We start from the raw sequence: 26,031 nt of genomic DNA, 5'->3' as shown, positions 1-26,031 counted from the left end.
TTAATTGATATACAGGCAACACATTCAAGGCTTTAGAACCAATCGCTAGTAGGGCTCAGCAATAATAACAGCGTTAGTGACCTAGATCTTCATGAACAAATGATCGCTGTACCAAAGAGGATAAACATCCTGTTACCATGGAAAAGGCTGAGAGTAAGGATTTTAAGTAGTGATCGTCAAAGGAACAGAAGAAAAAAAAAAGCTCTGGTTGTGGATGCATGACTGTCTGTGCTTCCTAATAATCTAGTTCAACAAATTACAACATGAGAATGCCTGGTTTGCTGTACTCAAGAGTAGATCAAAAAGTGTTTCCAACACAGCAAATGCTGGATTTAGTGACAGTCAAGGACTCATTACAAAAGGATTACATGTTCATTACTACATATATAGTCCTGTCTTGCCTTCTATTTATCAAGGCTCTAAATGAGACTAACGTTTACTCTGTAGTTGGACCTCAGTGCTAAAGTAGGATTCTAGTTCTTCTTTCTTGGCATAATATATATCGTTCATGAAATTCTTGATCATTGATATAGATATATTTATCAAAGAATTCATTTTCACTCTAAGAAATTAAACTTCTGTCAATCCCAATGACCATTATTTGCTCTGTGGGGGAATCTTTTGCATACACAGTTTAAATAAATAAAACAGATATGCACCATTAAAAGACTGATTTCAATGCTTCTTGACAACAGATGTTATGCCTCTGACCTTTATAAATGATTCACATGCCTGGAAGGCAAAGGATGAGGCTATACTAAGAGTCTCCATAAGAACCTCAAATATTGTTGTCATCCGCATTCTCAAAACTGCATCCATTGTCCAAGTTGGATTCACAAAAAATGAGCAGCTGATGCTAATATTCCCACAGGGACACTGGTGAAGCTTAAACTCTGATTTCTTGCAAAGAAAACAGAGGGAAAGAAAAAAAGATGAAGAAGAAAATAACTTGGGGAAAAAAATCTTCTTATTCTGTCTCCTAACTTTCGAAAAAAGCAAGCACTATGATGACGTAATTCCAGCTTTCTCCCAAGTTCTTCAAACTTTCACTCTTAATAATGTCAGTGAAACACAGCCTCAAAGTGGCACATAACAGTGGCAGGATGGAGGCAAAGGAGTCTTAACTAAGTGTCATGGAGGGCTTGATAAAAGGAGCAAATCCATTTTGAGCAGCTTTTTTCCTGCTGAGCCGGGGGCGGCTGATTTGATGGCAGCTGCTGTGTAAAAGCACTACTCTTTTCTCCAGCCCGTTAATTGGGATGGTTACCATTCCTCCTCTTATCTAACCCAGCCTTCCTTCACAGAGTTTCATCCCCTCTGTATAGGCAGATGCCTTGTTTTGCCTTCTTGCACCTCTGTTAGTGCAGAAACAGTCTGTGCATTTGGGAATCTTGACTAGGTGAGTGGAGCAGAACTTTATTGTCCTTCCCACGACCACAAGGATGGCACAAGATGACCTCTATACAAGACAGTCAAGTTAACAAATGTCTCCCTTATTAAAAATAGGTCACAACACAGACAATGAGAATAGATTCAGTGGGGTTAATAGTTTTAAATTACCTATACATGACTGACTAAATGCTGTGAAAATTTGATTTAACCAGATGTTGGTCTGAGCTTTTAGCGTTTAATGTAGTGTGTGCACCTGAAAAGCACACACTCCACACATTGATCTCAGCAATTTAGCGCCTTTGTTCATCAGCTAGCATCATTTCTTAAAGATATAATTCAACTTTGAGAAAAAAATATGTTAACTACTTTCTGAAATTAAAAAAAGAAGATTGATGTCACTGCCATTGCAATGCATTGAGTGCAGAGTTGGAATCAGGAAGTCGTTAGCTTAGCTTAGCATAAAGATGAGCAGCAGAGGGAAACGGCAAGCCTGGCCGCCCCGAAAGCAAGAAAAATACACCAAGTAGAATTCTTTAAAGCTCACTAAATGATGCCAACGGCACCAGCAACAGGTTATCCATTCCACAAGCTCCATAATGTGGACAGTACAGGTTTTACCCCTAACTGAGGCCATTTTAATGTCTGAACAGTTCTCACTATGATGACAAGACTCCGAGCTGCACCTGGCTGTTGTTCACCTATACACATAACTTTTAACTGTATTACATTTATTTGAATGTAGCCTATAGTTAAAACAATTGGAGACAGCAAGAAAATTGAGCCAGGCTCTGTGAAAAGGTAACAAAATCCAAGGTGACAAACAAGGCAATACAAACAAACAAACAAAAAAGCTGCTTTTTTAGGGAAGGATGTGCCAGACTATTTGTTGGCCAGGAGCAGTGACGCGTTGTTTTCACACAAACGTATTTGTCTGGATTTAACAAATAAGACCCAGTGTGTTATTTAGAGAGTTTCAGAGGTGTTGGTAAGCACCCTTCTTAACTTTAGAAAGAGCAAGGTTTGCTGTGTCCCCATTTACATTCCTGTTCTACACGAGGCTAACATCCTGGATAGCTTATAAACATGACACTGGTATTCCTACCATCAAAGATAGAAAGCTTTAAAGCTTATTTCTTAAAAAATAGTGAGAATTTTATAAACCTTGGTTAGTGGTAATAATTTTGTTTTTGAGGTAAAATTACCTTGATTAACTTCATATTTATTGCATGCAGAGGTGAAAAAATATAAATTTCGTAGTTCCACAAACAACTAACTTTTCATGGTGCTTTTCAGTCGCTCTGCACTTCCCCCACGACCACCAAGGTAGTGATATGTTCTTCACTAGTGTTGTAGAACAAGTCCCAAGCTCAAGTCCCTTTATGCTACATAAGTAAAATAAAACAGAAAATAGAAAACAAAAGAAATAGGGAAAGAAGCTGATTTCTAGTCTAGTGGTATTGCAGCAGACTACAGTGCAGCTTCTTTCATCAAAGGTAACACCTCATTATAATTCTAAGTGCTACATTGTAGGCAACTGGATGCTTCTTCTGTTCTATCTAACTGGAGAGGAGTTGGCAGGCTTTAAAACTCTGTGTGTAAGTTCTCAGTGTCTCAAGCTCTCAGTGTCAGAGATGTTAGGACTGCTTGTGGGCCCCTGAACCAACCTGCCTTTATGTGGGTTGCTAGGGCTAGGTGAGCTCAGGTGTGACTGGTTGTTAAGCTGTCTGGGGAGGGAACTCAGTACTGCATTGTAGGTTGGTGATAAGTAATGTCATCGTCTGTCAACGTGTTGTCCGTGATGGCTGACTCTCCCTGATGCTGTGATGAGATCTACTACCAGTACCTGTTCTGATGAGAGGCGAAACATCTTCAAGAAACTGAAACATTTCCAGTTGTCTAAAATATAGCACTTAGAATTACCCTGACCTGGATTACTGAGAACCTTCTTCAGCAACTCATTATAATGAATATAAGGCTTGAATTCTACATTGACTACAAGCATCATGAACTTTATTAAAGAATTCCTTTAAAAAAGTACTGCGATGTGTTGCCTCACAACACATTCTGGTCAAGTAATCATGACAGCATGCTAACCTCAGAGAGAAGAAAGTCAGTCCAGACAAACCTCCAATTATTTTGTTCTTGCTGCCAACTTCCTATTTTTGGGATTGCTGTGCGGAGCCACCAGGGCACCCAGCTCTGCCTGATTCTGCAGCCTCTGCACAATCCTCCTCATGTATAATACATATGTCCTGAGGATAAAGCTCTTCATACACTCAGACAAACACAAGCAGCGGTGGGAGTCGAGAGAAAACAACACAGACGCCTCAGAACTTTTACCATGACTTTTTAGAAATTAATGAAATCAAATACTCTCTCAGCTATATCATGGAAACTCCTGCTGTCTAAATTTCTAATAGTAAGTTTTTGTTTTAGAGAGAAGCGGTGACTGGATGTCAGTACTGGTGTGAGATCACTGCTAATCCACAATGGGTCCCTGAGAAAACCACAACCATCAAAGCTTTAATGAAATAACGAACAGCTAGTACTTTTTACCAAAGTGCAACCATGACAAAGTTATCACTGCACTTCCTCTCCTGGCTACAGACCAGATTAGTGTTTTGTGGATTATGAGTAAACTGGTTACATAATCTGATGAGTCAAGAAGAGTGACTGTTAGATAAAAACTGCAAACCTGAAACTCCTACAATGGACATGTTTTGTTCAAGAGTAAGAAATCATCTTTTTCCACCCTTGAATTTTCTATATAATGGAGGTATCTAGGAATTTGAATCACACAAATTCACAGATTTTCAATGAAAAGTTTGTATGGCTGTCTAGTCACTATCCACATACAGTATTTTCCCAAACGACTTAAAGACTATAGTTTAATGATTTCTTGGGTGACCTTATGTTTGATAGAATGAAAGCTTGAATGGTTCAGGGTCAATGGCAGCAAATATGCAATGTGGTCAGTTGAGACAGCAGAGTTAAGGGCCATTTATGCTCAACATTTGATACATAAATGGTTACAGGATTTTTTTTTTTTTTTTATTTTTTTTTTATTGAACAATGGTGACCTCCAAAAGTATTGGAAATTAAGCTTGTCCCAGTTTCTCTCATTGGTAAAGTGAAGAGGACTCTCCATTTACATGTTGCAATGTAGTTAGTGTCTACTGTCAGCTGGTAATTCTTGACTCTGAGCTGCCCTGTAGTGGATATACTGCTTAACCTACATGCCAGCATTAAGGACTCATGTATGTATGTAAGCACTTCTGATTACATGGTTTGAGATGGATGTACCCACGGAAATTGAGCACCATCAGGCTTGAGTGGAAAAGTGGTGCCTGTACAGTGATGGAAACACTGAAGCAGTTCCAGGATGAAATACACCACATTTCCTGTTAATCATGACCCAATGACACATGTTGACATACAGGAGATCGACACACATTGTGGATCACGATGTCTCACAGAATAAATTTGAGGGGACCCAAGATGATAGAAAAGGATAGCAAAAATTATGCTTATTATGCTTATAACAAAGTTATGCATTTGGTAAAAGTGAGAAAAACATGCTAAAAACATGCTAATAAATACTATGTATCAAAGTATGATACTAATAGTATCAAAAGTATCAAAACGCTTCATCCACAGAGAAATACACTCAAAAAGTTAAAAACTGTGCCTTTTGACGAGACATCAGGACTTCCCAAATATTGTGACGTCACCAATGGAGCGACACCTATGAGCTAATTAAGGCAGTTAACTCAAGCTGCACTGAAATACATATGACACGCCCCACTCTCCACACTCATCTACCAAACGCATCCTGTCACTTGTGGCAGTCTATTGAAAAAGCTAAAAGGAAGGAAGTAGTATCAGATCCATTCTGTGTAGACAGCATCTGTGTGAATGGAGAGGCCGTAGGTGCTGGTTTTGAGGATGTCTATCTGATGGTGTTCACAGTCTGACAGCTAAACAGACCCTTCACTAATCAAATAAAAGAGAAATTACCCGCAAAGCAACGTTAGAGGACCAAACTACGGTAATGTAGTAATTATTAGAGTCTTTGTCACATTTCTGCCCGAAAAAAAAGTGTCTGTCCCTGGCTGAACTCACCATGTGTTTTTTTCCTTCCATTACTGTGTTGTTGTAGTTACTGGCTGTGAAAAAACCACCACGACTGAGGGAGTCAGACAGATTCTGGGTCAGGATCTCAATCATAACACGTTTTCACCACATCCATATGATTATACCCAGTCAGCGGGTACATGTTAGGATTAACAGTTGGACACCAGGGGGGAAAAACACACAGATGTCAGCGTCATGATCTGTACAGTCGTGCCTCTTTTGGATCCGCAGTGCCGGTTTGCTGTATGAATCGACACACTGGTGCGGCTTTACGCCCGAGCTGCTTGGTTTTGTGTGAACAAACAAAGGCGGAGAATTGGCGAGCCTTTGTTGCTGGGGTAATGCAGAGTCTCTGTGAGAAAAGGGCTGGTATTGCTGCATGTTCTGCACTTTAACAGAGCATTCAGACAGAGAGTGATTTTGAGTGAGTTGGTGGGCTCTTGCAGTAATCACCAGTCTGAGAAAAACATCTTCTAGGAGGCAGCCAAAATGAAAATATGAACCTTAAACCAAGCATGATATCTGACTTTTTTGTTGATTTTTTGAGCCAAATGAATATCTTTTGGGCTTGGACTGTTGATTTAATAGAACAAGTAATTTCACCTAATGGGCATTTACACAATTTCCAGACATTTAAATATATAATATTAAAATAAATGCAAAGATAATTCAATATTGTTTTGTTATAAATGGCTGGGAACCAATATTCCAAATTATAATCTCATTTAACAACATTTTTTTAAATGTAATTTGAGGACGTACAGTAGTAAAGCTGCTACATGTTGTATTGAAAGCCTGGCAATTAAAAGAAACATTTCCTGTTACTAAACGTTTACATGTTAACGCCAGCAAAATCACTTAGTGATTAACTGAACAAAATACAAGAAACAATTTGCAGGCAATATGGAGCAGAACCCTAATAAATGCTCCCTGTAAATGGACAGCAACTAATAAGTGAGATGATCTCGCTCTTGACAGAGAGCTACTTGACTGTCAGCCAAGAATCACTGTGGCTGTAAGAGAGAAATTTAATAAGGCTACTGCAGTTTTGATCAGATGATCCTCTGTAACAGAAAACATGTTTTATCACAAAAGTGAAAAAGTGAAATCTTCAGGAATTTCTCCAAAACAATCTGTGGATCTTTAAATATCATATCACTGAGCAGCCCTTGTTTCCTGGTTCCACATATTGGAGCCCAGACTGAGGGTGACAGGGACCATAGTGGTTTTAAGGAGACGTACAGTTTTTGCAGCACTTGCATAACAACAACTTTGTGCAGTGTGTTGCTTCTTTACTAATGGATTCAGAAGCATGTCATGCACTATTTATCCCTTAGCTACACATTCAAACATTGCTTTAAATAGATTGTGCCAGACACTCAGCCTTAGAACCCACTGTCTTATATAACACAAAACTAGTTCAGAAATGATTCACTGATTGGGGACCTTGGCGACGACTAGAAATGTTTTGTCTTTTAGAGACACTGTCGGATGCAAACGCAGCTGATTTATGTCTAAGGATGTCATACACAAGCATGTCACATTTATCTCAGCATGTGTCCAGACTATAATGTTACAATCTGATCTGATTATCATCGCCTCTTACTATAAGAGCATGTGTATCAGGAAGCTACGCATCAACTATCCTTTATTAACTACTTTTCCTTAATTCACAGTAGGGCACACATCTAGCTGTATGCCCTTAGTTTTAACATTCTGGTCAGTTTTTAAAATCCAGTGTTTTTGTTAGTTTATTTCCTTCCTTCAAAGAAATATCTTAACATCTTGGAAGATGTAAACACCTGTTCATGATCTTGATGAAAGTAAGACGATAAGATTTATACCACTCTCATTTCTGTTAGGGAAATATATAACTAACTGCCAGTTAGCTTAGCTTGGCAAAAATACTGGAAATAGGCTTTGATTTGTGTACACATTAAACAAATAAGATAATAATAATAACAAATAAGAATAAGAAATGTGTTATTTAAGACCAAAATGATAAAATACCTTTGGACTGAGCCAGGCTATATGTTTATGTTAAGCTAGGCTATAATCAATTTAAATAATGCATCTATCTTTTCAGCCTCTCATTCATTTTAGCACCATCCCACATGAGCTCATCGATTCCAATATAATAAACTACAAGACAGCACATGAGGTCATAGTTAAGTTGTTTCATAGCCTTAATGATTGATTCACGCTCAGGGTTCAGATGAAGTGTGTACGGCACTTTTATGATATCAGATAAATCAGAAGCACCCACTTTAGTGAAGTGTTGTGACAGATGAATAACAGACTGATCCAAATAGGTCAATGCCGGTGTTCTCCTGTGACTTGGTCTATGTTGAAGCGTAAAAAAAAACCTGCCTGCCTTCCAGCCACAGCGGTAAGCGCCTTGTGATGGAGAGTCTGGCAGATGTGAAACAGAGATGCTTAAAAAAAAAAAAAGAAAAGTGTGAGGCACTGCAAATTATGCAGACAGTTGACTGTTTCACAACCCTCCCACGGAGAGTGTGCTGAACGGGAGCTTCGCTTTGATCACCTCTCTGGATTAACTGACAGTGTGTGTCAGCGTGTGCGGTGTATTCGTGTTTGTTGGACTGGAGGTGCAGAGGAGTCTGTGCATTTCTATTCAAGCTTACTGCAATGATAAGGGGGGGGGGGAGTATCGCTATTAAACTAGTGAAACTTCTCATTGTACAGTTGAGGCATCCTTTGTGGATGTTCTTGGAAAAGTAACCAAAGTATCAAAGTGATTATGCAATGGCCTTGAAGCACAGAAAAATGCTGCTACTGCACCGTCAACAAATGAATATCAACAGAGAGGAATACTGGTTTCACAGATACAGACACAGATCCTACCATCATCGGCTGAGGCTTCACTGCTGTACCCCTCATAATCAGCAGTCAGTGGGCTGTACTTTTGCCGGCTCTCCCAGCTGAAACCTCCTGCGAGTTTCATATTTGTGGCTGCCTTGGCTCCTCCCCGGAGGCCTTGGGAGCGGCTGACTGCTTCCTGGTACTGACCCATCAGTTCATCCTCACTGTCCGATGATGAGCCTTGCAGGTCTGCGTCAGTGTAGGGCTTGTCTGTTCAGGGCAAAGGAAGATGGTAGATGGGACAGGCTGAGATGTAAAAGGCCAGGCAGACTGGCAGCCTCTGCTGGCCCTAATCCTGCATTGCACAGGAATACTGCTGAATTGTTTTGTAAAAGGCAAATGGATTTCAGGTACAATGCCAGTACCAGAATAGTTCTCAGGAAATGAAGTTCGCCAGACTTGTCTATAAATGTTTCAGCAAAGCTCAAGTCGACAGAATGACAGAATGATGAGAGACATCTCTGTCCTGAGGTGACTTTTTTTAGGTGGTCAAAATGATAAAATCCGCCAAGTCCCCCAGCAGATACAAAGATCCTATTTAAATAATTTAGTCAGCTTTCAGAATGTATATTATTTAGTGCATCACCATAAATGTACCATAAATCGTAAAATGTAATCCATTAGAAATAGTCATTCAGAGGTCTGTTCTCTATTTTATCTTGGTTTATTTTATTTTCCTAATCAATCTGATTTAATATTTAATATTCCTTTGTTGCGTTTTTAAATGTACTAATGCATTTCCTCACATTACACCAAGTACTTGTAAATTTCTTCTGCGTAGTGAAAGCATGAGACAGATAAACTTTCCTGGCCCAGAGGTTTCAAACCATTGTGTTTCAATTGTATAATAGTTATTAATTACAATGGTGATGGTCATAACATATAAACTATAAAGACAGATTTATCAATGAATTATTGTACTGTTTTGCTGTGGTTTCTGTTGCTCAGTGGATCATTCTGAACAAAGAGGCACAGATCTTTAAGTCACAGCTTTAAAGATCTGCTTGTTACCCTGTGATGCGATCTTTTGTATTTTGACAAAATATTTGATTTATCCGGTATCATATGATCTAAATTATTTTTAGAGGTTTTTTCATTGTTCTTTTGTTTTTTTGTTCTTGTCTGGTGATTCAGAGATGCTTGATTAATATGGGTTCTGGAAACTTACTTGAAAAACCGCAGATGGACAAAAGTCATGATGACAAGTGTTTGGAACACTCAGTCAATTTTTTTGCAGCTTTGATGACTTTTACCAACAGGCTCATTTATGGCTACAACCCAACAATGAACTTGCAACCTGGAAAATCAGGTGCCAGGGCATTCAATAAAAACACACTGTACATTTTAAGTCTTAGGCATTTGCACACAACAACCAGAAAACAGAGAAAAATCTGAACTACTCCGGAAGAGGGAAAGAGTTAAAGTCACAGAGGTGAAGCAGACAGATGATAGTTGTTACTGTTTGGTAAAGCATCCCTGAACTTTATGCAGCAGCTAGAAACAGTCGTGTCACACAATCTTGAAGGTTTTTGCATCGTTGCCATGGAGTTCTGTCCGTGATCAGACACATTACGCAACAAAGCGCCTTATTATGCAACAGGAATATATTTATAGCATTAGCAGTATTGGTAATGAATTGTGGACACCAATTTGTTAGGTACATGTAGTGCTGTCCAATAGAGAAGTGATATCTTTGTGTCTCTTTAGACGGTTTTGAGGCAATAGTAACACCAAAAGGGGGCATTTTTTTGTAATCTAATCAAGTTTATTTACTCAAGTACTACATTTGATTATATTATATTTTCTTTTGATACTTAAACACATTTGATTTCAGATGCCAAATGGGTGACTTTCATTACCTTTATCAAAGAAATATTTTCATTCAAGTACATTTACTTTAACTGATGCATGACCTCTGACTACCTTTTTTGAGTTGGACTACTACTGAGAAATATTTCTAATGTTCATACATAGATACATGAGGGGGAAATAAAACAGAGAAATTAAGACAAAAGTTGGTTATCATATACTTATACATGAATCAAATATACCCCATTCGTCAATACGCTTTATGTCAATAAACAGTCAATACATCCTTACTTTAAAATCGACAAGCCACTGAAACAGAAAGTTGTAGCTTCACATTTGATACAAAAGGGGGCAGCAGAGCTTTAAAATGACTCCGGCTGGAGCTACACGGTCACATTTACCAAACAGACTGAAACATCTCTCCAAACATTAGTAATTCCATAAAATAGCGGTTTTGGAACAGCTGAAAAATCCCTTTCAACTGAGATTCTCTAAATTGCTTTGTAATTATCTAAAAAAAAAAAAAAAAACATTATTGTCCCATGTTGCCATTAAAATAAACACGATGCAAAATTCACCTCACCACTTCACGCTGCCTCCCTTTGTTTTTAACAGAATGTTTACCAGGTGGCTTCCCAGAGCAGAGCCAACTCCCTGTGGGGGCTCCCTGGGGCCACCAACCTTTTAAACTTCTGAGGCCCTGAGGACGGATGACAAGTAAACAGGGCTACATCTGTCAGCACCAGTAATCCCGTCATAGGTTGAGAAAGGCCAGCACCAATGTCCCCATGCCTCATGAGACAGTTGGTGGCATGGATCCATAATTTTACAGAATAGCCGAATGACACAAATGGCTTTCAATATCTGATCACTGAGAGGAAAATGATGTGGAAAGAAGGGTCTCATGGTATAGCTACTGACCTGTCTCCTAAGTTTCAAGTGTAAAATATCTGTTGTATTCAAATGCCTCTGCTTTTTGTGGGTTGGAAACATTTCATCGCTTTAAACAGAAGCAAACTCGAAAAGCTAATATGTCGAAGAAGTCAGACTTTAAAGCTTTACATCAATAAGAACAGCTTAAACCAAAGTATACAGCGCCTAGTAAAAGCATGGCTGTGTAAATGCAGCTCACCTTGAAGCTCTGTTTTTTTCCTGAAGTCATCAAGGCACTGAAGGCTCCCTGGGTTCTCTAGTGCCAACTTGTTGTTGAGGTACCAGAACAGGAGGGTCATGAGGATGATGAAGAGACCGATGGCTGTCAGAATCCCCAGCACCTCTGGAGAGACTGAGACACAGAAGGTAAAGTTGTTTGGCATTTTTGAATACCAGCAATGTACTGTCCAAAATGATTGTTTCAGCTTTAATCTAATGCTGATGATATTGCTACTGATTGTAGTTCTCAAAACTAAAACAAACTACTGATAAACCCCAGTGTTTCAGTGAGCAAAAATGATGTTTCTCTTACCACTGTCACTAGATAGAGTTTGACATTTTGGGCAGAATGCTTTTTCACTTTGTTGCCACGAGTTAGTCTTGTTAGCCAGCTTCCTTCCTCACTGTCTGACTCACTCCCAGAAGTTAAAGCGGCAGCATTGCCTTGTGTAAAATTATGGATTTCTCTCCGTTTGAACAGTGTTGGAAACATTTGGGGTGACGTAAGTACATACCTCAACAACATATACAGAGGTCTAGCCGTTTTAATCCAAAAATCCATTATAATCCAATAGTGTTATAAATAATAGGATAAATAAACCTTTAAACATCAGCATGATAAATGTTTAAAATCGAATACAGCTTTAATATCAGAGTATTCTTAAGCGTATTGATCTGCTTTTCCTGAGGTGTAACATCAATACAAACATCAGGGCAGATGAGAGAGACAGAGGCAGGTGGATTGAAAGGCGCCAGGAGAGATGTACGACAAGCGGAGGAGAGCGACGCAACTGGTTCGTTGCCATAGCAACAGGTTCAGGTGCAACGTCACTCCAGACACCAGACACACAGGCAAGTCAGCTGTCATTAAAGCAACACTGGGTCATAAGTAGATCTGGTTTGGAACAAAACATCATTATCTATGCAGACAGGGTTAGTAAACCCAGTGTGAGTCCTGTTGTTTAAGACAACCCTGAGGTGCTTTTGACGGATAAAAGCCAGATGTAAGGCCTTCCACCACATATATGACCTTCATGGAGGTGCCATGTCATTCATCATCAGGGGTGGCCACAGAGGAGACCTCTCGTCTGAGCTATTAAAACGTAATGTTTCTGGTAATATACCAACCCTTGTGACATCAGAGCAATCATTTGGGCTTAATATCCTCATCCTCAACATCTTGTAACTACTGAATGTAACATTTTTAAACTGAAAAAAACATTTTTGCCTCACTGAGCTCTACAAAAGTTCACAAGCTATCTCCTGTGGTTATTTGCGTGTGGCTGTGTGTGTGGGTGTACAATTTATTGTTCAGCAAGTAGCGACACATTTCAGAAACCAGTTAGGTATCCTCCACAATTTTGGATGGTGGTGGCTGCATCCATGCTTTTCATACACTACCAGCTATGTGGCAATAATCATTTTGTGCAGTGGCAGTAAACGGCTTCCACCCAGCCATTATTAAAGCCACAATTGTTGAGTGTGACTCATTGCATATACTTACTGGATGTTCATGTGTTTGCGAATGACTCAGAAATAACGAAGTATGTCAGTTGCCAAAAACCCATTATGAGAAAATTAAAGCAACCTTATGAAACAGTTTTTACCTTAAAATACCAGTTTCAGAAAACTGCTGGTACAATGTCTTGTAATAGGGTTAATGGTGTCTCTATCTCAGCGTTTCCCTCCCCCCCATCACTTGTTTCTGCACTATGAAACTTCAGTGAGAGGGTAGGATCACAGCGTTTTCAACACAAAACATTGTTATGATGTCATGAGTTCTGTTGTTATTTAGCAACTACTTTATATCTGAGAAATTGTTAGACACAATGTTGCAGAAAATCTTGGGGACCCCAATCAGACAAACTGCTAATTTCTACATAGTTACTGTGAAACTTTTAGTTTAACAAGATATGGGCACTAGAAGTACTTAGGCTGAGGAAAACAAATCATTGTTTGTATTAAAACAAGTAAACTAAGTCTTACAAAGTTGGTTTGCAGAGCAACAAAGTCTGTGAAGGGAGGAAGATAGAAAGAACACAAGGTATTCATTTTCCATGTGAAAGCCAGTTTTTTTTTGACTCAACAACAATCATAACTCAAAATAATAAAATGTCCATCATTTGTGGTCATGTGGTGAGCTCGGACAATGGGGATCAGAAAATCATGTTTGATGCATTAATGGCCTTAACTGGGAAATACTGTTTCTTTGTGTAGTGGAGGATATTTGTATTCACAGTGTAACATGCAAGGTGCCCCAAGGATTGTATATATTTAACACTGCACACTATACAACGCTGCATACTGCAACCTTTTCACATAAAGTTTGTTATAGAAAAAGCTCTAGTGTGCACCACTCTCATTTCTGTCCACTGTCCTCTGGGCAAAGTGGATTGTGGGATGCACTGAATTTAAACTTGAATGAACTATCAAACAATTAAAGTCAAACCATTTAGGATTGTGAAGTATTATGGATGTCAAACACTACCTTAAGCCAGTACTCTATCATATTAAAATTGCACTTTCATATTAAAAAAAAAAAAAAGATCAGCAGTCACTAGTTTGGGCGAACACTGTATCCTACAACTCCCATATTGCAACTAACCTGTACACATTTGTGATTTACAGAAATCAAGAGTTAAAATAAAATTAAATGCTTATGTACAGTCGTACACTCTACATCAGATTAGGAATGATCAATATCTAAAAAAGAGTTATAAAAATAGGAGGGTAAAATAGATTTTACAGGAGCAAAGGGGATAGTTACAACAAATCTTTGAGTGCAATTACAAAGAATGAATTGTGCACTCCTCAGATTACCACTGAGCTCATTTATTGTAATGAATGAAGCTTTCAACATGGAAATCACAATATGTAAAGTCAATTTTGGTCAGTGAGGCCAAACGGCTGCCTTGGAACTGATGGAAGATAATGAGCTCATCTGGCAACAAAGTGTACTAAGACGACATCTTATTCTTCAATCATGATCGTGATGATGCTTTCTGTTATTTACAATGCTTGCAACAATTAGCTGGACTCTGGTCTGTGACTATTGTGTATTTGGAAAGACTGGATGAAGTAAATGAGACAGAACAGGATATCAAGTGTGCAGTTTGCGTTAGAGCATGAGCTCATCCACTGAAAACTTTACTGGTAGTAAATTAGTGTAATCAAGTTCTCTGCTATGAAAACAATGAGCTGTCTTTAACAGCCAGACTCGCTCTTTCACACCTCAAGAACCAGACAACAATACTACATGTTCACTTTTTACTCCAAATTGTCAGGTTTTTTGAGTAAATGTTAGTCCTCTCTGTGCAATGTGCCTGTGCTGTAATGAGCCTGTTGGAAGCCCACGATACAGGAGGCTTTCTCCTGTGGGAATGCCTGTCTGCTCACACTGTATCAGCTTCTCACTGTTGACTGAATTATTCACAGCACAGATGGATCTTGCTCTGTATAATTCCCCGACTGGCTCAATAAGGGAAAAGAATATTCAATCACAGAAACCTACAGACAGTTTCTCTCTTTACTTTTGACTCCCTGACTTTCAGACTACATTTTCCTGTTGTTCTACTCTATAAACAAACTCCGCATTCAGGTAGATTCCTCCCTTCTACTCCCCAACAATGCAAGTGTTGGCAATAGTGCGACAAAAGTACTGTAAAGGAAATCTTCTGTGTTCCATTAACAGATGAAGAATAGCCTTTAGATAATGTGTGGGGTGGCTGAATGATGACTCACAGGAAGAATTAACAATAACATACTTTATTACACAAGAAGCTGAGAGAGGAACAATGCAGGGAAGTGTGAGGACCTTGTCATGGTTATAAAATGCACCACACACTTTTGTAGGAGTGTTTCATTAAAGTTATTGGTTGGAGTGGATTTGGGGGTAAGATGAGAACCAAACTTGAAAAAGGTGTTTGTTGTATTGATTTGGAAATCAATACAACAAAATAACCTCAGAACACTAACAGGTTTTACATTGCTTCCGCATTATGACTATGATTGAGATGATAACAGTAACATAAGGAAAAGCATCAGGGAGGAATTAGTCTCTAAATTTTATATCTAATCATTTTAAGGCAATTAAAAATATGACAATGTTACATCTTTGTTTTGCATAATGGTAATCCATAAGATATAATATAATGATAAGGTTTTCTGATGCGACTCAAACGATTTAACTGATAACAGATGGGAAAGTGTCTGACGCTAAGTTTGATACAGACTCAGATGGCAGTCAGCTGTAGCGCGGCACTGATATCCATCTGGTGCAACAAGTGATTTAAATTAGATGGTCAGCTTAAAGGGAAATTTGAGTGAGTAAACGGATCAGTTATAAATAGGGTTCAGCAGCTTTATCATTGGAATTCAGTGCCAGTACCTAATGATCCCCTTTTATGATACTTTACTCTCTCTGTTACGACAAGAATGTGTAATATCAGTTGTAAAAAGTAAGTAGAGAAATACAACCAGCATTGTTTTAGCCAAAACTCAGACACAGCCAGTGCCTGAGTTTTGGCTAAAACTTTTAAAAATGCTCAGATAATGAAAAAACCAAGACAGTGGAAACAGAGGAACAGTTATCTCGTACAACAATGTCTCCAGCTAGGTCATTAATTGCAGAAATACTGAGAACAGTGCTGGCTGCAGGTCTGCTAATGTCAGCTGCAGCTGATGCAGGGGACCTTGCTATAAGACTTAAAATGGTACATTCTTCAGTTTTTAGTTATATTTAATGTTTGAGCAGGCAGTTATTCAGGTCAGACACGCTGCCGTGGCCAGCTTTGCATTTGGCATTACAAATATTGCAGTGTTGACCTCACATGGTCCCCCCTTGAATCAGAACTTGGCATCACCAGTGTCATCTGGTCAGTACTCTTAAACGGACTAAATTTAGTACACAACCCTAGCTATAAAGTGGGTGGGAAGACAATGTTTACTCTTCAATACACAGCGAATGACGTGAGATATTGAAAATCAGGAATCACTCATTTTGACACAGCTAAACAATAAGAAATGAAACATCTTACATTGTATCAAGTCTGAAAATATATAACTTATTTAGAAGAAGACAACTGAATGACCGGCCACAGTTCAAGTTCAACGGCCCTTCCTTGCTTTTAACAAATGGAAAGTACGTAAGTCACAGACAATGACATCTAGATCAAACAGAGCAGGTGGTCGTATTTCTTATATTTGAAGCTTTATTTCCTAATCTCTATCTTAAAGTGGGTGCCGTTGACTAGCTCTAACAGTCATCATGCAGGTCTGAAAATGAACTACTGTATCTACAAATGCTGGCCATCTTTAGTTAGATCCAATAAAAGAGCCTATTTATACTTCTATCATCATAAACCAGACAAAGACACCCCTACACTTGCTATCTAAAACAAAGAGGGCCCTCAGATAGCTTGATTGATTTGCCAGTCTCAACAGTTGTGAGAGCCACTGTCCTTCTCAAAAGTCCTCATTCAATACAGGGTGGTGAGACCACAGACTATAAAATAAATAGAAGACTATGTGGTTTGTAGACTGCTGTTTCGAAGGCCCAAGTCGGGCCATCATGTTGTATTGAAGAAGACTTGAAACTAGTGATTGAGACCATAAACTCATTAAAAACCTACTTACTGAGGTAATAAATCAAGTCAGAAGTAGGTTCACTTAGCCATAAGCTTACATAAAATCCAACTTACTTTTGTAACCTGTGAAGACCAAGGAACTATATCCTCTTATTACACTTATTATATGTAAGACAGAGGAACTACACCTCCCACAAAGCCTGGGAGCATTTAGAGATCCCCCAGGGGGAGAAATGGACATCTTGACTGCTCAGCTGACCCTGGTGCCATGGCAACACTGACCCAGGTACTGTATGTCTGTGTCTAAAAAGTAGATGGATGGATGGTTAATGATGCTGTGTTTGTGCTTTTAGATTTAGATGTTTGGAGCAGAGTTTTGGAAGGGATGTTTACATATGAATATGTTTATACAATGAGAAAAACCCTTTGCATATTAGAAAACAAATCTAATGGTGCTTTAGTTTAACGTTTAAAGAATTTAAATTGCTTCGTCACTGTTAGCAAATAACTTTGGTATTTTTGCTTTTTCATTGCTGCACATCTCTATTGTCTTTGTTGCGTTCAGTTCGCATGGAAACAGTTACCATGTTGAATGTCAAAAAGATAAAAACCATCTCAAAACCAGAAAGACACCCACACACTCCACAGGCAGACTATAAGCACTCTCATCACCATACACACTCCCACACATGTTCAGACAACGCTCCGAAGCACTGCACCTACTGTGTAGCCACAAGCCTGTCCATACACACAAACAAGCACACACACACACACACACACAAACAAACAAACACACACACACACACACACACACACACACGCACACACACACACACATACACACACCTCTGGAATCAGTCTTCAATAGTCACAAAAAAGGAAAAAGAAAAATGGGATAACCCAAATTATGAAACAGCACACACTTACACAACCAGACCATTCAGCCGGCTCACACAATGTGATGAGCACCCTCTGAATCCACTTGAGCATGTTTCAGGTTTTAAAGTATCATCACCATCCACAATATTTTGCACTGCCATGGCAAACAAGGGTACTGAGTACTGAACATGCAATTCTATGATTATTATAACCAGCCTTATTTGTTAAAAGAATATTATTACTCAACTAAAGAGTTGCATCACCATTGGGATCCTCAATATGCAGTCACCTCAAAAACAAATCATGTCAATTCAATTTTGTGGCGTGACAAAGAGAAGAACATGTACTTTTACGTAAATGTTAAATAGTTACACAAATGTCTTCTTTACTCAACTGATTAATTTAAATCAACAATAATGCAATGTAATGTTATTATCTATTAAATAAATTAAATAAAGGCTGACGGTTGAAGGAAAACAATGAACACAAGATGTGAGCACGCACAACAACACAAACACAGGCCACAGTGAAGGGGACACAAATTGAACGTAGTGGTGCAAGAAAACAAGGTGATAACACTGACAGTTTCACAGTGATAAATGTTGATGAGGAAGGTCAGGTAGGCGGTGTAGCGAGGGGGTCAAAGGTCAACCGCCCAGAGCTCTGATCTGCCCTACCTTTTCTGACGCAGATCAGCTCATGTACTCCACAATTACGCTCGCCACCTGGAAAGACAATGCAGTTTCAATGAGCCACACTGTGATGGAGGGAGCGACAGACAAAACAGACATCATGGAAACACATTTAAATATGTTGGACCGTTTAGACAAAGTAGCAGAAAAGGATGAGAATAACACAGATACAACAGAATGACAGAGACTGGATGGTATGTGGGTGGCCAGTGTACAAGCTGGGATTTTTATCCACATGTTCTGGGCAGATCCTGTTCAGAGGCCGAGTATGTTCTATGCGTTCAGATAAAACAGATTTAAACGAGACCATACCTCACACTCAGTAACACTAATAATTACCTGTCCCTGCCCAATGAATGGACTCTTGTTTTTCTAATCAATTGTCTCCCACCCAAAACTATTCTCTTCAGCTCTTTATTTAACTGTTTATTTTGTTTGTTTTTTGAATGCAACACAGCTGTTCTAAATTTCTTTACAGGAAAAACCTCTTCTCCCTGTAACTTTGGAAATCCAGTCTCTTGGGAAATAGATTCACATTCTTGTTGCAAGTTCAGTGAGAAGACCGAAACCCCTCTCGTGTTTATCCGTTAAATATGATGCTTCAGCTAAGAGCCAGTTAGCTTAGCACAAACACTGGCATTGGTGGAAGCGGGTCCTGCTCCAAGGAAAACAATCCTCCTACTAGCACCTCTATACGTGATGAGTTATGGCTAGCTGGTTCCTTCTGCTTCCGGTCTTTGTGCTAAGCTAATCTTAGTTTACCATCTCTTGGTTTTAGCTTCCTGCTGTATATGACAGGAAGATACTGTACAGGGAGTGACACTGGTATGTTTTCCACTTCACCCTACATTCTTTAAGGTGTCCTCACTCCTTATATTATCCTCCTTCTCTGGTGCTAATTCATTCCTTCAAACAAAACTTAGTGTCAATAAACTCATTCCTAGATTGAATGGTTCTGGAAGATGGGAAAGGAATATTACGTGATCCTACTTCACAAAGCATTGCTCTGTAGCTGTTACAGCTCAGTGATATTTAAGTATGGGCAAATTTTGGAAGCTGGGGGTGTCCTCTAAACTTAGCACAGATCTTGGCAGCATCCATGCAAACTTGTATCAGCTTCATGTGATGATTACGTTCTTTTTTTTTTTTTAACATAAAAGTGACTGATGGCTGAGTTTTGGAGAGATTTGTAGGTGCTCTATTAAGATATATATTCATATATCAGTTCAATTACCAAATTAACTTCAGGTGTTGATTGAGAGGAACATACTGATATGCTGATATTCTAAATAAAAGCGAAAGAAAAGATTACAATCTAATGGCTCCTATTTTTATCTCAGGGCTACATCCAAAAGACAACATGTATGCTAAGACTGAACCAGTAGTGATGGATATGTCTCTGGCAGGCGGAAAGAGCGAACACAATGTTATGGAAAAGGCTAACACACTATATGTTACATTGGGTTAAGCAATTAACGAATAACTAAAGAGTTACATATACACAGAAAGGGATATGTTCTTTTACAAGTCAAAATGAACTAATTCATTCAATATTCAAGTAACACCCCTTACAGCAGCTGGTGCTCCAGTGCATGCAGCTGGTGCCCTTTATATCTTTTTTTTGCCTGTCCCTCAAACATTCTTAGTCTGCCACTGCTCTGGGGTACAATAATCTTAAATTATAGTGTAGAATCTGGACAATATCTGATGGTAGTTTACTCACTAACATCCTCTCTCAATTGGAATTCTTGTCAAGCAGTGTGTCAGCTTAGTGGCCTGGACCCATTAGGTGGCAAGCGGAGGGGTGTGAGCATCCATTACAGCACTATATGATGAGAGGACCTTTACAAAGAGATCACCATGATTTTCTATTGCAGACAGGCTTCCAGACAGTGTCTGTAATTCAGAACTATTACTCACACTTGTGAAGGCCTCTGAAGGTCTCTGAGCTCTGCGGCTGCCTCTGGGATCTGCCTACAGGTGGAGGTTTCAAATAGCTTCAGCTGCCATCAGCTGCGACACTTTGTGCAGCTCTGAGACAGAAGGCCGAAAGCACTGACACTAATGGTGTCACAGTGGCGCAATTATCAAGTCATGCAGGGCTTGAGAAAATGCATTTTTGTTTCACTGGGCTGTGTAGAAACAACTGGAGATCTTGCCCTGTCTTGAGTGACTAAAACTTAACCAGACCAATTTATTTTTAAATCTAATCAGTGGCAAAGAAACCACAGACACAGAAGATCAGTAAATTAAAAAAAAAAATGGTTATACCAGCTTTAGGACAACAGACTCCAACTGAATGATCTGAAATTAAAATGAAAAACATTATGGGTATTTTAAATAATTCCATCTAAACCGACCCTGATCAGAAATAATATACTGCATTGTTGTCGTTCCTTTTGACATCCCGGACTGAATTGGCCAACCATCTTTGAAAAGTCAAACGTGCAAATAAAGCTCCTATTTAAAACTGATCTTTGCCAAGAGCACTGCCTTTTCAGTCTGTTGGTTATGGCCAGTGCAGCTGTTTCAAAAAATGGCAGAATAAAGAGAACTACAACTGTAACAAGTGGTTATCAGGTGACATCTTGATTAAAAGAAAAAATATTCTGTAACAAGTTTAATTATTTAATTTAAAGAATTTAGTTAGAATTTATTTAGTTCCTAAACAGAAAATCAGTTTGAACCTCTTAGGTATCTGGCTATGTGGGAGAATAGGTCACGTCCATAAAACGTATACATACTTATGGACTGTCCACCACTGACCAATGTCTGTGTATGCTAATTCTAAGTGCTGTATTGCAGTATACTGAACTTGAAGACATTTTACCTCTCATGCAACAGGCTCCTTCACTTCTAACAAACTAGAGGAGTTGGCAGGCTTTTAAACTCTGTGCAGGAGTGTCCTTACAGAGTCTTTAAGGTCACATGTAAGCTCTGAGTTTCAGAGTCATTTGGGCCACTTGTGGGTTGTTGACCAAACTGGCCTTCATGTAGGCTGCTCAGGCTAGGTGAGCCCAAGTGTGAATGGTTGTTAAGCTGTCTGGGGATGTAACCCAGTACTGCATTGTAGGTTGGTGATAAGTAATGCCGTAGGCCATCTCCTCTGTTCAGAGATGGTTGTTCCAGCTCGACCAACCTGTCAAACCATCTGTCTTCTCTGGCCAAGATGTTTACATTGCTGTCTTCAAGAAATTGAAACAAGTCCAGTTGCCTACAATACAGCACAAGAATGTCTGCCTATCTATGCACATTGAACAGTCTAAATCCTCTAATGCACATAGAACCTCACAAACATGACTTTAGGCTGCTTTTTTCTTAGTCATTCCTTAGTTTCGTGGCATGTTAGTGTCTCCTTTCTTTACTTGCAGTTAATGCCATCTGCACTACTACTGGTAATGTTTAATTTAACAGCATCCTCTGTTTCCCATATATAAGGAAGTAACCTGAAGCTCATAAGAAAATATTCTTAATCTGTTTACTAATGGCCCTATGAAAATTGTCGCCAGACATCAAAGGTTCATGTAAATACAATCATCAGTAAGACATAAAACAGTGTGGCAGATAGCCACACACTGTTGTTTCCACATATAAAAACAGGCATCGAAAGACATTGAGCTGCTACGTGATAATACTGTCTGAAAGTCTTTCCTGCCAAACTCTGAGCTGAAAGCCAAATTTTTGTCCAGCAGATCAATATAGCAGCTGTGTGTGGGAGGAAACTCCCTGAGCTCCTTCACTGCTCTACCACTCAACACACAACATACTTGTCAAAAATAACATTTTCTTGCATGTGTTCTTGAATACGGTACACAGTGCTGGATGCTCATATCACACCACAAGCAATCCCTCCCATCTTTTAAATATTCTGGGGATTTAAGTTCATCTAACCAGCACTCCAGCCTTCAATGTAGCCATCATTTCCAAAAGATTTAGGCCCACATAACTAGTTACCAAGTAGATCTCCCTGTTCCCAAATAAATTCATACTTCCTTTTCTCTTCCAGGCAAAACAGGCAGCAGTTAATGTCTCACCTTAATCATCTACATATGTTTATCGAACAAACTTATTACCGCTTATAAATTAAATTGCTCAATACATTTATCAAAAGTAAAACATTTGTACTCGTAACTCCTTACATAAACTCCTGGAAATATGAAAAGAAAGCCAAATTATACTCATTAATACTCACGTAGGCAACAGACTAAAAGACTAATCAGCTCAGTCTTTGCATGGACTCCTTTTCACAGTAGGTAAGAGTCAGTAGATATTATTATATTATATATATTTTGGGAACAAAACTTCACTGTGGGACAGCGTGATACAGCAGGTGGCCAATATTTAATCTGAGTGATTCTTTGTTGAGACCAAACATTCTGCTGCTTGAGCTCAAATGTAAGAAGAAGTATTTAATGATGTCACTTTGGGCTTAAATGTTGTGATTTGCATTCTTCACTTTTTTAAATACACTTGATAGACCAAACAATCAATAAATTAAGAAAATTACCAGCATATGAATTGATAATGAAAATAACTGTTTCTTCCCTTATTAGCTGTGACTTTGTGTACTTTATGGGGCTTGATCAGTCAACACAAAATAATAATTACAGTTACTGAAGTGAACTTGTCAAGTTTCTGTCAAACAAATAGCATCACTAGTAGATGACTTGACACCTTGAGGAAAAGCTCAAACAAAAGCTCAACATTTGGCCAAGACATAGTGATGATGAGATGAGTGCACCCAGTGTCTATCTGTGATGCTTTTATCAGAACACTAAAAAGAGAGTACTGACTCACAAAACCTCTGTACATAAAGATTTTCACATGACCTGTTCTTCTGCCTGAACAAAATCAATTTGAAGCACCATTTGCATTCGATGTGTGCAATTTCCGAGTTCCTGTTTTGTCAACCTTGGCTGCACTCCCTTCTGCAAACTTATTCAAGGTGAAGTCTGTGGCCTCTCAGTCTTTCCTCGTGCAGACGTCTGTGGCTAGACTGGAAGCATTTTTAGGATTTGTCCCAGTTTCTTAAAGGAATCTCCTCTGCCTGCCCCCTCTAATCAGGCTGCCGAGGCTAACACGTCTGGGTTCAGGAGAGAACCGCGAGCCGAGGCTGTGACACAGAAACTTGGGCTTAAGAAATCGACCTGACAGAGATATTTGATTGTTTGGGGTCAGTGGAGAGAACATGCTGTGGTAGAAAGAAACTCTGAGAGACAAACTTGTGGTTTTGCCCCCATTAGGTTTCAAACAGAAGCTGCATAGAGACAAAGCTTTTAAAATGATATTCAAAGGTGCATTAATAGATTTTTGAGGGGGCAGCCGAACAAGCTGTGAATGCAAAACTCTGTCATACTCCACTACTGTTTCAGCAAAGCAGACATAAAGCAACACTGAAATTCATTTGACATGGATTTTCTAGTCATGACATAATGCAAGTTTAATATTTACTATCTTTCCAATTTCTGTGGGAATATCTGGCTATTAAAGGCGACATTAAAGGTGAACAGATTAGAAAGTAAGAGATATTGTCACTTCCCCAACTTCCCAGCTTCCCCAGTAGATTATCGACATCAAAACAAATGCGGTCATTAGCCAATATCTACATGAAACTCCATCAATTTAGATACATTCCCAAAACAGAAATATGACAATTCGATAAGGCTTGTTTCAAAATTCTTGTTATATTTCAATAGTTCTTTTCATCACTCCATAAATCTAAAACTACTGTCAACATTCAGTGTCTGAGAGTGCACAGAAACAGTACAGATGATGACTGTAAAACCAAAACACAAGTTAAGTATTTATTTTCTGTGAGTCTGTCACTATTAGTGACCACTTTGACATTACACATTGTCATTTCATTACTTGCTACTATAAAAATCTCTCAAAGTAGCCATGCAAGAACTGTTATATAATGGACTGAACTTGGGGACTTGGCTAAACATGCATTGGTCTTTATCCTCATCGGAAAAAAAACAGCATTAGTTGTGAAACAAGTCCTTGTCAGCATCTATTTACATGATGATTACTTTGTCTGTTTACTGACACTGGCAGAGGGAAGGTTTGTGTGCCGTCAGGTTGTTCATAAAATGTGTTTGTGTTGTCATAATGAAAAGCACAAGGGAGAGACTTCATGGTAAGCTCCAGCTAAGCCAATTAGCAGGCGGAGGATACAGTACGTGAAAGATTAGCCAGCTTACCCCGACAGTTCATAAAGCAGCAACAGTCTCCTCAGACTATATCTGTACAACATAAACTGTTGAAAGGGCTTTTCTTGAGAAGAAACTGAGACGTGTGTGTGAAGTCACTGCTAAATATACTGTATATTTTCAGCACATTTTCTGTTGTCCCGGGCAATGGAAACACACTTTAAAGGAGGTGCAATTGATAGCTTATTTTAGGAAATGATAAAGCCACAGATGCTCAATTTAGAATCGGAAACTAAAATTCACAAGTACTTGCATCAGTCTGAGAGCACTTTGACAGACAATAACACAAGAGCACAAACGTCATTAGAAATAAGCGTTTTAATTCGATTCTCTGAGCTCAGAAAGTCCTTGAGTTTCTTGCAATGTAACACCCCCATCCTCCCTTGCCATGGGTCAGCTGGAGAGCTGATCAATAAGTAAACTACTAGACAAAAATAAGTAACAACAGCAACCCAGCTCTGTGCAGACAACAAGCCCTGAGATGACAATAAAAAGAAAAATCTCATACACAGCAAAACTGTTGCTGATGGGCAGTCCATCTTTGCTGTGCCCATGGGTTAATGGTGCAGTGAGAGTGTTTGTGTATGTGGATACATGCTCATCAAAACCTTGAGGTCCTATGAAGTAAAGTGCTGAGAGCAGCCCACTGAGGAACATAAGTAAACATAGAGTTAAAGTATATAAGAGTCTAAAACTGTGCTAAAGAGGATAAAGTAATATCATCATCATCATTCATCAAATCAAATCAATTCATCATCTTAAAGCTTTTTTGTAATACTTTTACAATACACTGCTTATCCTGTTGACCTTTTCAATTCAAGTGGCCTTTCCCTCTATTTTAAGTACATACATGAATGAATTATTACCTCATTAATAGTTGAAATGAAAGCTGCATTCAGTCTTTTCTTTTTTCTGCTATAAGCAAGAAAATGATTTGCCTTTGAAGCAATATTGCATTATTACGGTGATCTAGCTGATGTGCTAGCAAACCATTGTGTCCTGACATACTGAGCAGACATAGAGCAGCATTACTGTTTGTTTGGAGTCATGTTTCGGGCCACCTGACCAATCTAAGCCCAATATTCACTCTGTTTCAGTCTCCATTAACTACCTAAATAAATGTTTTAATTATGAATATTTCTCTTCAGCTGCTAAACAATCTACTGTTCACTGGCTAGTCCCTTACTTTGTCTGCCTTCTGTTTGTTGCTCAGCAAGTAGTGTGCTGTAGATTGACAAGAGCTTGTTTTGGGAAACAGAAGCTTTTGGCTGGAGATGGTGCTGATAAGAGCCT

The 26,031-nt window shown here is 38.9% G+C and overlaps 1 protein-coding gene across 2 annotated transcripts in view; it reads right to left on the bottom strand.

The window, feature by feature from the left end:
• syt14a (synaptotagmin XIVa) overlaps positions 1–26,031 on the bottom strand; it is a 44,562-nt gene that overhangs the window by 13,312 nt on the left and 5,219 nt on the right. For both annotated transcript variants that reach the window (XM_037072549.1, XM_037072550.1), the window contains exons 2-3: positions 11,351–11,503; positions 8,392–8,619 (exon numbers count right to left, since the gene is read on the bottom strand). In XM_037072549.1, coding sequence (XP_036928444.1) covers positions 8,392–8,619; positions 11,351–11,503 — 381 coding nt within the window. The remainder of the gene's footprint in view (positions 1–8,391; positions 8,620–11,350; positions 11,504–26,031) is intronic.

The sequence above is a fragment of the Acanthopagrus latus genome, chromosome 16 (genome assembly GCF_904848185.1).
Source record: "Acanthopagrus latus isolate v.2019 chromosome 16, fAcaLat1.1, whole genome shotgun sequence".
Lineage (NCBI taxonomy): Eukaryota > Metazoa > Chordata > Actinopteri > Spariformes > Sparidae > Acanthopagrus > Acanthopagrus latus.
This window is presented reverse-complemented; position numbering and strand designations above follow the sequence as displayed.